We start from the raw sequence: 13,230 nt of genomic DNA on the forward strand, positions 1-13,230 counted from the left end.
ATGTTACTTTTCAATAATGATATAAAATACAGGGTGTTCCATTTAACATTACTGAGAAAATAATGTACTTGCGTTTTGACTCACCCTGTATTTGATATAAAGAAAATTAGCAATATCAATAATTCATAAAAATTTTGACAATAAATAAAAAAATATGGCATTATTAAACCATTGCTGTTGTGCTTATTTTTATTTATACAGGGAGTTGAACTTGTTACGATTTTCATACAAAATTGGTTATAACTTTGTAAATACCCTGTAATAACATTACAAACCTTTATATTTTTGCGATGGAGCTGGGTATATTTTCTTCTCTAGAAGGTAAAGGTTGGCAACACTGTTCATGGCACCGACTGTCAGCAGCCACTAGGCTGCAAAGATTTTTTCGCTCTCACGCCCTCTCACGCCTTTCTGGTTTGTTTTGAGGTTAGGACGCACCGACTCGACTCGACAGTTGAAAACGTAATTATTCATATGCCTACATCGTGAAGTGTTTTAGTGTTCAGTCTAATGCTTGCTGTGAACTGTGATGATAATTTATATTCATATTAAATAAATAAAATGGACGCATTTCTAAAAAAACCGAGATTGAGTACGGACGGAGGAGTAAATTCCCGACCTCAAGAAGTACCGGTACAACAAAGGTACCGGTTCAAGAGGTACAACAAAGATTTTCCGAAATGAGAAAAGAAGGCGACAAAGAGTTCTTACAACTGTATAGAAGAGCTGAAGATATGGGAGAGAAACTTGGTATCAAACCAAAAACCCCGAGAGTCGTAGGCACACAAAGATTTAGATCGAACGTAGAAGCCAACAACCCAGAGGAGTATTACAGAAGATCTATATTTTACCCGTATATTGACGAAATATCATCTTCACTGACCGAAAGATATAAACTTTGATGAGTTTACTTTGAACTATAAATAGTTAATATCGTTCTTTTTAGTTGTTCTAGTAATATGTTTTCTTCATTGTAATTTATTGAAGTTGTAACAATTTTTAATAATACTAGACAGCTTGTCAATAATATTACTCATTACCTCACTTTAAAGTTCAAAAGATTCCAGCTTTTTTTAATTTTCCAGATCATTTTCAACACTGAAAAGACTGAAGACCTATTTAAGAAATTCAATAGGTGAAGAAAGGCTCACTTCCCTTGCACTCTTATCCATACATCGAGATTTGCAAGTGAAGACAGAAGAAATCATCTGCCAATACACAAGAACTCCAAGAAGGTTGCAGTTCCATTAGTAGGGCACATCTTCATATGTATTACCAATTCAGGATTGTATTGAAAGTAAACTTACTAATTTTGTGCACATAATAAATGTTATGAACGGATAAAAAATTGTATTGAGTTTTGAAACCTTTCTATGAACATTACTTGTAATATTTATGGGTTTTGATCTGTTAAAATATGAGTATTTTTCAATAAGAAAGTGGTAGAGTATACAGTATGACAGAGCATCAATCAAATTATGACTCAAGGATCATTAACATACAACTTTACATCTTTCCTAAAGTTTTATTCAACAAAATAAAATGTCGTTGATTTTTCCTTTTCGAGAGGAATTGAAAACTATAATAAAGTTTACTAATGAAGTAAAAACCTCACATGTAGGTAGGTGGTATATAATTTATTAAAAATTTTTTTCTAAAAATGATCCAAGATGGATAAAATCACAAACGTTTTCGGACCAATCAGTCCATCATCAGGTGGTAGAAACCTAAAATAAGCAAACCACTGTATTAAAAAAGCCAAGATGAAATTTGACTGTCTGAAAGTTAGGAAAATTACAACATGTGGTTACTTACTTCAGATCCAAAGTAGTTGGAACTAGCTACATATTTAGGTCAAAAGACCTTAATGTAATAATAATTATGCCATTTAGGCTACAAAAATGTCGACAATAAGTCGATGTCACAAGAAATTAAATTGCAACGGTATTACAAAGTGGTCTTCATCTTGGCCTCAAACTGACAGACTAAAATATGACATTGAACGGATATTGACAAGACCTTCTAGGGAATTTTATGTGTATGTAGTTATATAATATAACTCATTTCTGATATATGCATTTCTAAAATACAATATAACTTATATTGTATTTTAGAAATGCAAAAAATATAAAAAATATTTTTACTTAACTGAATGAATTTAATTAGATATTAAATAAATGAGTAAAAATAAACAATTTAAATTAATAGTCACATGAAATTATTTATGAAAATTTCATGGCGGTGAAAGCGAAAATTTTGCCAACAGGTAATGACGTCACTTGGTAAAAAGAAGAACAAAAAGAAAAAGAAAAATAAACTGAAGAAAAATAAAAATAAAATAAAAAGAAAATTATTAGATAATAATTATAAGGTAAAAGAATTAGTGAATAAATCTGGAATTTGGCTATAATGAAATGTAATATAGTTGATAGTCATAATGTAACAGTATAACTGGTTGTCTAATTTCAAGTAGATATAATAGGGTGAATAAAACACAACTAAGTAAATACTATGGTTTAACGGAATTGAGATTAAAGTACTAAATGGATGTATTATTTAAGAGAAAGTACTGTGAACTGTAAATAAGAAAACGATAAGTGAAAGTTAATATGTTGTGAAGTAAATAATGATATGATGCCAAATTATTGTTTGAAAATTATGTGAAAATAAAATTAAAATTAAAAATAAAATATAGAGGGAAACGAGGGTGAAAATAAGGTAGAAATGATGCATTATAAAATAAATATAATAAAGTTATTTGTAACCTAAGATTTTGATTCTTAAATGAGTCCCAAACGCCTATTTCAAGGTCTAATTTTCAAAAAAATTTGAAACCCCGGACCCCCGGTGGGCCCCCCAAAGCCAATTCCTGGCTACGCCACTGTTGTAAGCCCTAGGTATAAGACAGAGAAATTCCCTGAGTTATCTATTGTTCAACTTGATCATGGCTGAAATAATAAAAAATAAGAACGAAAAAACACACCAAATGCGAAAAAAACAACTTAAAATAATCTGTTATGCAGACGATGCAATACTTATCTCTCAAAATAAAAGTAAAAGTGATTTACAACGTATGCTGCACCAATTTAATATAACCGCCAAAAAATTTAACAAGTTAATTTTCCCAAAAAAGATGTAAATTAGAGCTGGACGGAGAGAAAGAAACGGAAGTGGAAGATCAAGTAAATAGAGCAAATAGAGCCACAAGATGCCTGAATGAAACAATATTGAAAAATAAAAAAATCGGTAAGAAATGAAAGGCAGAATTTACAAGACAGTCATCAGACTGTCAATGATGATATACGCGGCTGAAATACGACCTGAAACACAGAGCATTAAAAGAAAAAAGAATTAAAGAATAGCAGAGATGAAAACCCTAAGAAATCGGTAATAAGATTGGAACAGAAATTGAAGTACAGATATACGACGGATATGCACAGTGAAGGATTGGGTAAGAAAGAGAAGATTGTAACAGTCATATATGAAAATGATGTAACGACAACTTACAAGAAGCACAGTGAAAAACAAACAGAAATCATGTCTACACAAAAAAATAGGAAGGTATTTGTCATTCAGCAACGTTATATTGCTTAAAAGTAATGAAAAGTGAAAAAGTACAATATCAACAAATACAAAGTGCAATAACAATACAACAACAATATATAGGTAGCTCAGCTGGGTTTCAATATCTGCAATTGTTAAGCAAAGCTGCAATTGTATTTCAACAAAAATATAGAGCTAAACAATGAATAAAGAATAGTATATTGTACAACAAGTGAGAAAAAAGACATATTTCTCACGAGCGCAGAAGTTTGTTGGCACGAGCCGAGGCACGAGGCGAGGGCCGCAAATCAAGCGAGGGAGAAATATGTCCTTTTCTCATGTGTTGTACACTGTACTTTTTCTATGGATGCGGTTTTGTCAAGAGTTCAACCTTCAAAATTAAATAATTTAGGTGCTTTTAGGTATATTATATGCATAAATTGAAATAAAATACATTTACATGTAGGTATTTAATATTTTTAAAATTTACCTATATACCTTATTTTTTAAAATTGTAATTAACAGTGATTTTTGAACAGTTTTGAAAGGTAATTCCTGGGGTACGTTTTGCTTTAACACATTTATTTGACAACATTAATTGTGTTTGTATTGTGCATGTTACATGGAAACGGCGATCATATTATAGAAGACCGTAGGAGAACCCGTGAAAAAATATTTCTCACTTCAATGGCCGACTTTTCTCACTGCGTGGAGAATTGTTCGTTTTGAATGTACAACTTCTCTCACTACTTACATACATTCAAAACGAACAATTTCTCAGGCTGTGAGAAAAGTCGGCCATTGCAGTGAGAAATATTTTTTCTCCGGGTTCCATACGTAGAATCGCGGTTTCCATGGTAACATGCACAATACAAACCCAAATATTTTTGTCAAATAAAATGTGTCAAATCAAAACTCACCAGGAATTTCCTTTCAAAACTCTTCAAGTATAACTGGTAACTATAATTTTAAATAAATGAAGGTATATAAATATTAAGAATATTAAATATCGACATATTTATGTTTATAATATGCGTTTTATTTCAATTTTGGTATATAATCTGCATAAAAGCACCTAAATTATTTAATTTTGAAGTTTGAACTCTTGACAAAAACGCATCCACAGAAGAAGTACAGTGTACAACACGTGAGAAAACGACATATTTCTCCTTCGCTTGATTTGCGGCAACAAACTTCTGCGCTCGTGAGAAATATGTCTTTTTTCTCTTTTGTTGTACAATACACTATTCCTAAATAAATGTTTCTAATACGTAGATGTACCGACTAGTAAGGAAATAGATAGGAGAAATCTAAACAGATGAAATGGTTTAAACTAATACGATGAATGTGATAGCATAGATTTATAAAGGGAAAAAAGTAGTAGAAGATAGTATTTTTTTGAAAGACAAGGTATACTACTGCAAAAAAATATAGGTACCAGAAGTTAATTAAAGGAATTGGTTTAGATATGGATTATATATTAATCGTCTAATTACTTATCAGTAGGAACTAACACCATTTCATCTACATCATTTGTTGGTTTATCACCATCTTCTGTAGATTCTTTATTTAAAGTTTCAACGTCGGACACTGAACTACCCGGAGTAACAATATTCTCAGATTGTTCTTGAATATCCAATTTATTGTCACTAGATTCACTAAAAACGTTTTCACTACATTTTTGGTTATTGTTCCCGCATTTAAGTTCCTTTTTTCCATCAAATGGAGATTTGATCCGCAGAATGAAATCCAAGGAACAGGAACTTTCTTCATCACAGTCTTGATCAGTTTCGGGTTTAAAATTTTGTACTTCTGGTTTATCCAGGCGACTTTGGTTATTGTCGTCACTTTTACCACATTCTGTGTCCATTGTTCCATGTTTAGTGTAGTGATTAGAAGATAAATTCACACTGAATTCACTTCTTACATGACTACTTACATTACCGACAGAAAATGTATCAAAAGCCGAACAAAAAGTATGTTTAGTCATAGCTTCTTGCACAGTCTCTTCAGATGACTCACGCTTCTCGGCCGTATCGCATTCGGAACTTTTCTCTTGTGATAATCGCGCATTTAAAAGATGCTTTAACAGTTCACTAATACTTAGTTTTTTAAAAATTGAGGATTTAAATTTTTAAGTCTACTTTTTATTCCTGTGCCACCTCCTCTAAGAAGGTCGACAATCATCATGGCAGTTCGCACTTTCGACACCGCTGCTCTAAAGAGATCAGCAGAGGTGCAGTTAAACCAAGCTATCAAATTGTTTAACCAGGAGATTCGTCTTCTTCCACGACTCCTCCTACCCTGTATTCTTCCTTGTATTATTAACTGCAGCAAGTTCTAATGCTCGCCCCTTATGAAATATCCCATATATTGAAGTTTTCTAACTCTAAAATTGTACTCTCTTTATTTTCCCATTCTTCTCACCATTTCGACATTTGTGCCTCTATCTACCCAACCTCATGATACTACGACAACCAGGTTGTCGTAGTATCATGACCCAACCTGTTCTTAATATTCTTCTGTAGGTACATAACTCAAAGGCTTCTAATCTGTTCCAAATATCTTTCTTTAATGTCCAAGCATCCAACGCATAGAATAATACGGAGAACACGTAGCATCTCAGAAGTCTTATCTATAATTTTTCAGTAGTGAATTGGAAACTGTGAACCGTCGTTGATTCACCAATTTTTGCGGATAATTTTCTAGGTATTCTTGTTCTCATGATCATTTTTCAGTGCGTCACAGTTTTTCGATTTCTCTCTAATGCATTAAGTTTGATGAGACGGAAAAAGCGGTAGCTCCGTGATTAAACACAAAAATAATGCAGCATTACAATGGTTATATACATAAGATGTCTATTCCTAACCTACGTTTGATTCGTTGATATTTAGAATGCGCGTTATTTCTAGCCAATCAAATACACGTATTACGAACATTTGACGAAAACTTCGTCCATTTTGGCCATTTTTTAGAAGTGTCAAAGAGTCAGTGACGGTTATTATTCAGGTCAGTATTTTGCGTACCTGTCATTTTGAAATTTCGAATTCGACTTCCCTTGTGTTTCACAACGTTTTTGTGCATTATTTTGTGTTTTGCTTTAGAATTTAGTTCGTTAAAAGTTAGTTTTGTATTTTGGTTTAGAATTTAATTCGTTAGAAGTTAGTTTATACTCCAGGTCATTATGCAAGAAAAATATTCATAGTAAGGAGACGTAACTCATGGCTGAAGAACCTTAGGAACTGGTTTGGATGTAATAACAATGAATTATTTAGAGCCGCGGTTTCAGAAATAAAAATCGCTCTGATGATTACCAACTTTTGAAGCGGATACAGCACCTAGAGAAGAAGATAAAACACAATTTATGGATAGTTTTGTGTCATTTTTTAATGTTTCCATATTTATAAATTTAATTAACAATATTGTTTACTTTTTAATTTTATTCCCCTTTATAAAAAATACCTACATGTTAACATATTGTGTAAAAATCAAATCTACTAAATTACTAATTAGTTTAATTCCACAAGCTTTTCACCTATGGCTAAGTACGATTCGGGCATCTGTCAGATTCGTCAATAATTACATGAAATAAGTTTCGACACACCCAATACAGTATATGACGTCATAATTAATGACGCACTGAAAAATTATCATGAGAACAAGCTCAAACGATTCTGGGCGATTGACAGTATCATTCTTCAGAGTCCAGCTATCTGTACCATGTAGCAGCACCGACCAAATATAACATTTGATCATTATTTAAAGTAATTTTAGATTTAAGCTTTGGTTATAGAAGAACAATTTCATTTTTAGAAACGTTGTGCGAGCTTAATCCGTAATTATTTAAAATGAGAATTTTATAAAGTTATTTTAGTATTTGTTGCTTAATTATTGCACAAATAGCTTCAAAAATGTTAAAAAATCTTTGCGAGAATGAAGACAATATAGTATGGTATAACTAGACCCAAACCAGACATCCAAAGTGAAAGTTATCCTTCAACACCAAATTGTTTTATATGGTCCACATAATGTTCAGAAAAAAGTTACACCATTTTGAGCGTCGGGTTTAGGGGGGGGGGAGAGAGGGGAGAGTAATCGGTAAATTCGTAGTTTTTACGTTTTTCTTCAATATTTCTAAAACTTTGCGGTTTAGCATGAAGAACCTTCTATACAAAAATGTTCTACATTAAATTTGAAATAAAAAAGGTCCATGCATAATCCTTCTAAAATGAACGGTTCCAAAGTTACGGAGGTAGTATAGTATAATTGGTCCAAAAAAAGGCCTAACCTAAACATCCAAAGTAAAAGTTTTCCCCAACACCAAATTGTTCTATATGGTCCACATATTGTTCAGTAAAAAGTTACACCATTTTGAGCGTCCGGTTTGGGGGGGAGATGGGGGAGAAGTCGGTAAATTATTAGTTATTTTACGTTTTTCGTCAATATTTCTAAAACTATGCTTTAGTATAAATAATGTTCTATATAGAAATGTTCTACATAAAATTCAAAACAGAAATGGTCCGTTACATAATTATTATAAAATCAACGGTTCCAGAGTTACGGAGGGTGAAAAATTGAGGTTTTTGATACTTTTTATATGTCTGGGGCAATTTATAATATTATTACTGATGAAAGAAATTTTCTTTAACAGGATTGTGTTTTGTAAATAAAATTTGCTATTTATTTCAGTGGCCTATGGTGTGTTAGTGATAAGCCCTTGAAGAAACGTCAACCTCACCACCCAAAATCATTAATCATCATCAATTGCCCAAAAAAATATAAAAAGTATCGAAAACCTCCACTTTTCACCCTCCGTAACTCTGGAACCGTTGATTTTATAACAATTAGGTATAGGACCTTTTTTGTTTTAAATTTTATGTAGAACATTTTTGTATAGAACATTGTGTACGTTAAAGCATAGTTTTAGAAATATTGACGAAAAACGTAAAAAAACTACTAATTTACCGACTTCTCCCCCATTTCCCCCCAAACCGGACCCTCAAAAACTTTTTATTGAACAATATGTGGACCATATAGAACAATTTGATATTGGAGGATAACTTTCACTTTGGATGTCTAGGTTATGCCATCTTTTGGATCAATTGTATCATACTAATATTACAAATATTCATCTTTAAAAAGTTTAAGAAGTTTCACAAGAGCGTATGCACAAAATTTCGGACCAATGCTTTTTAAGCATTCATGTTTTCCGAATCCTGAGAAAACTAATAAATATTTTTGAAAAATTTAGACGCAGAATGAAAGATTACATTGTTACCGAGGGCCGAAAGTCCCTTAAAATAAACAAAAGTTTCTTTTGAATGAGATATGTAGATATATGAAATTAAAAATCACACTAAATGTTTTCTTGTTTTTTGACCCCTGTATCTTATAAAAATAAATATTACAGAAGTTTTCAGGGACTTTCGGCCGTCGGCGTCGGTAATAATGTAATCTTTCATTCTGCGTTTAAATTTTTCAAAAATACTTATTAGTTTTCTTAGGATTCGAAAAAAATGAATGCATTTAAAAAGCAATGGACCGAAATTTTGCGCCTACGCCCTTTATAGTTACTGCAAAACTGAGATTGTTTGTCCCAAAAAGCTTTATCTAGGTATAACTTTATTATGCGTAAACTATTAGGTCTGCATGAATTATGAAAGCAGCAAATTGAAGAAAAAGGCTTATTTTATCAAACTAAATCATTTGGGGAATAAAACAAACATTAAAACCTATAAACAATTAAAATAACTCAGACGGATTAGCATGTAGAAAGTTAACTTTTTTATTCGATTTATTTATATTTTGCGGACCTTAAGAAGACATTTAACATGGTGAACTTATAGGCCGTTATCCACTTATTCTACGCAAGAGAGATACCTCTAGCACTCTTGGCTGAATACTATCGAATGAAATTGATGAAAAATATCTACCAGAAACACATAACAAAATTAAAAGTAGAAGAAGAACTAAATGACTCGATTGAAGCTGACAATGGGATACGATAGAGGGATTTCCCCTTAGGGACAGAAGCTGACAATGGGATTCCGTGAGCCATCTATTGTTTAACCTGATCATGGATGAAATAATAAAAAAGTAGAAATTGAAAAAGGACAACAACTGCGAAAAAAAATAACTTAAAATAATCTGTTATGTAGACGATGCAATACTAATCTCTCAAAGTGGAGATGATTTACAACGTATGCTGCACCAATTTATTAATATAACCGTCAAAAAATGTAACTTGTTAATTTCCCAAAAAAAGACAAAATGCATGGTTATGACAGCAAATCTACTAAGATGTAAATTAAAGATGTATGGCCAGATAATAGAACAAGTGATGGGGTTTTAATATGGAAGATCAAGTAAATAGAGCAAATAGAGCCACAGGATGCCTGAATGAAACAATATTGAGAGATAAATGAAAGGCAGAATTTACAAAACAGTCATCAGACTGTCAATAATAACATAAGCGGCAGAAACACGACCTGACACAGAGATCACTAAAAGAATGAAAGAATAGCAGAGATGAAAACCCTAAAAAATCGATAGTAAGACACTATGAGAAAGAACTTAATTTAAAGTACAGATATCCGATGGATATGCAAAGTGCAGGACTGGGCAAGAAAGAGAAAATTGTAACGGTCTTATAAGCCGAATGACAACAAATAGAGTAATAAAGACGGCGAGAGACCCAACAGGAAGGCAATCAGTGAGAAGACCATGCAAAAGATGGAACGACAACTTACATGAAGCACAGTGAAAACAGACAGAAATTATGTTGACACAAAAAAAGAGGGAGGTATTTTTCATTCAGCAACGTTATTTTGCTTAAAAGTAATGGAAAGTGATAAAGCACAATACCAACAAATAAAAAGTGCTTGTATAAAAATACAACAACAATATAGAGCTCAGCTAGGATTCAATATCTTCAATTAAGCAAAGCTGCGATTGTATTTCAGCAAAGATATAGAGCTAAACAATGAATGAAAAAATAAGTTTCCTAAATAAATGTTTCTAATATGTAGATGTACCGACTAGTAAGGAAATAGATAGGAGACATCTAAACAGATGAAATGGTTTAAACTAATACGATGAATGTGATAGCATAGATCGATAAAGGGAAAAAGGTAGTAGAAGATAGTATTTTTTTGAAAGACAAGATATATTACTGCAAAAAAAATATGGGTACCAAAAGGTAATTAAAGGAATTGGTTTAGATATGGATTATATATTAATCGTCTAATTACTTACCAGTAGGAACTAACACCATTTCATCTACATCATTTGTTGGTTTATCACCATCTTCTGTAGATTCTTTATTTAAAGTTTCAACGTCGGACACTGAACTACCCGGAGTAACAATATTCTCAGATTGTTCTTGAATATCCAATTTATTGTCACTAGATTCACTAAAAACTTTTTCACTACATTTTTGGTTATTGTTCCCGCATTTAAGTTCCTTTTCTCCATCAAATGGAGATTTGATCCGCAGAATGAAATCCAAGGAACAGGAACTTTCTTCATCACAGTCTTGGTCAGTTTCGGGTTTAAAATTTTGTACTTCTGGTTTATCCAGGCGACTTTGGTTATTGTCGTCACTTTTACCACATTCTGTGTCCATTGTTCCATGTTTAGTGTAGTGATTAGAAGATAAATTCACACTGAATTCACTTCTTACGTGACTACTCACATTACCGACAGAAAATGTATCAAAAGCCGAATAAAAAGTATGTTTAGTCATAGATTCTTGCACAGTCTCTTCAGATGACTCACGCTTCTCGGCCGTATCGCATTCGGAACTTTTCTCTTGTGATAATCGCGCATTTAAAAGATGCTTTAACAGTTCACTAGTACTTAGTTTTTTAAAAATTGAGGGTTCACATTGTTCAGTAGTGGATTGGAAACTGTGAACCGACGTTGATTCACCATTTTTAGCGGCCAAAGCCGGCGGATTCATGAATCAAATTCCGGGAATATGTAGGAACTAAAATATTTACTACGTGGAGAGATTACAGCGTTGGCTGTGTGCGCTTTTTCGAGTCTGAATGTTGGTAAAACCCACTTCGTGTTTATAGCTAGGTTAACTTTTGGTTTACTTGTTTATGAATTAAGTTAGATTATAGATGTGTAACCTACCTTGTTCAATAATCACAATAATTAATTGAATTTGTTTATTTGTTTTTAAATATAGTTTAGTAAAATAAAATTACAATACACGTGAATCAAAATGTAACTCGGTACTTACAGGTTGGAACAAATTTTATACCAAAGTTTAGGTGAGAACAAAAGATATTTTCAAAAAAGTATATGATTCACGTAAGAGAATTATTGTTTAAATTTTAATAAAAAATGGGTAATTTTTGCACAAAATTTACTTTTTTAACAGCTGCGTTAATTGATGCTTTTATGAAGGTTTTTACAAATTTTTTTCTGCAAAGAAGGAAAGAGCTTTCTAATAAGATTTGCTAAATTAAATCTGACGCTTAATTTATTTAAATAAATATAAATAAAACTTGAAAAACCAATTTGCAAAAAAATTACATATTTCCATTAGATATCTATAAATAAGCAACACAAAATATTTTATTTTGCAGGAAAAATTGCGGTACCTACTAATATAAAGCAAAAATAAATTGGTTTAAAAAGATTTATTAGTTTATGAGATATTTAATTTGTTTATTCAATATTATGGTAGATGACTGGTTATGGTTGACTGTATTCGTTGACAGTTCTGAAGCCCTACTGGAGTTAATGAACAGAATCAGTGCCGGTTTATCCACTGGGCGCTTGGAGCGGGCGCCCAGGGGCCCGTTCCTTTTAATTATAAAAAAATAAAGTCGCTAAATAATTTACATATTCTCCGAAAAAAAAATCTCATACGCAGATACGCCAATTGCAAACATCTTTGTTCTATTGTTACATTTTTTCACGCCTATACACAGTGCCGTAGCCTAGCCCCACAGGGGCCCCGTGTCAGTGTTTGTGGGGGGGTCCTTTTTCAAAAACTACAGAAAGCTGTCAGATTTCGCCATGTCATTGATTAAAAATTACCCAGGTAGTGGGTAAAAACTGTGTAGGTTATTAATCAATGGCCATGTCTCGATTTGTATCCAAAATAATCGTACAAACGGAGTTTTTTTGTTTCTAATAATTTCATTTTGAATTGTGGAGCTTAAGTAATAATTTATCTCACTTTTCGGCTTTAAAATAAGTTCTTTTAAAATAGGAACTATTAAGTCCTTTCAAAATAGAAAAGGCAGGTTTACATGTATCCAGTAACTGGCGCCAGTCGCACTGGAACGACAGTGCTGGCATGGTAGTGGCATCATGTAAACGCTTTTTTGCTCCAGTCCAGCGCTGTCTCGAATAGAAAGCTGGTCTATTTTTTATGCCAGTGGCCCTCGTCCGCGTCCCCTTTAACCCCGTGCCAGTGGTTGTAGACACGTGTAAACACAGCGTTCCAGTCGCTGGCGCTGTCGTACCTGTGGTTTCAGTGGCAGTATTAGGATTTTTCATAAGAGTGCCAGTGAAATTTGCGCCAGTTACTGGATACGTGTAAACGAACCTATCCAGCGCTGTCTTCGTCAAGCACTCGCATTCCAGTGAGACTGGCGCCAGTTACTGGATACGTGTAAACATTACTTAAACGAAAGACAAAAATAGATTACATAAATCTAATTTAAA

At 32.7% G+C, this 13,230-nt stretch overlaps 1 protein-coding gene across 1 annotated transcript in view; it reads right to left on the reverse strand.

Moving 5' to 3' along the window:
- The window catches only part of LOC126886102 (DNA-binding protein D-ETS-6-like), a 244,754-nt gene extending 233,251 nt beyond the window's left edge, over positions 1 to 11,503 (reverse strand). Inside the window, exon 1 of the mRNA XM_050652946.1 lies at positions 10,798 to 11,503. Coding sequence (XP_050508903.1) covers positions 10,798 to 11,503 — 706 coding nt within the window. The remainder of the gene's footprint in view (positions 1 to 10,797) is intronic.
- Between the last annotated feature and the right edge of the window lie 1,727 nt (positions 11,504 to 13,230).

Source organism: Diabrotica virgifera, chromosome 6, assembly GCF_917563875.1.
Source record: "Diabrotica virgifera virgifera chromosome 6, PGI_DIABVI_V3a".
Classification (NCBI taxonomy): domain Eukaryota; kingdom Metazoa; phylum Arthropoda; class Insecta; order Coleoptera; family Chrysomelidae; genus Diabrotica; species Diabrotica virgifera.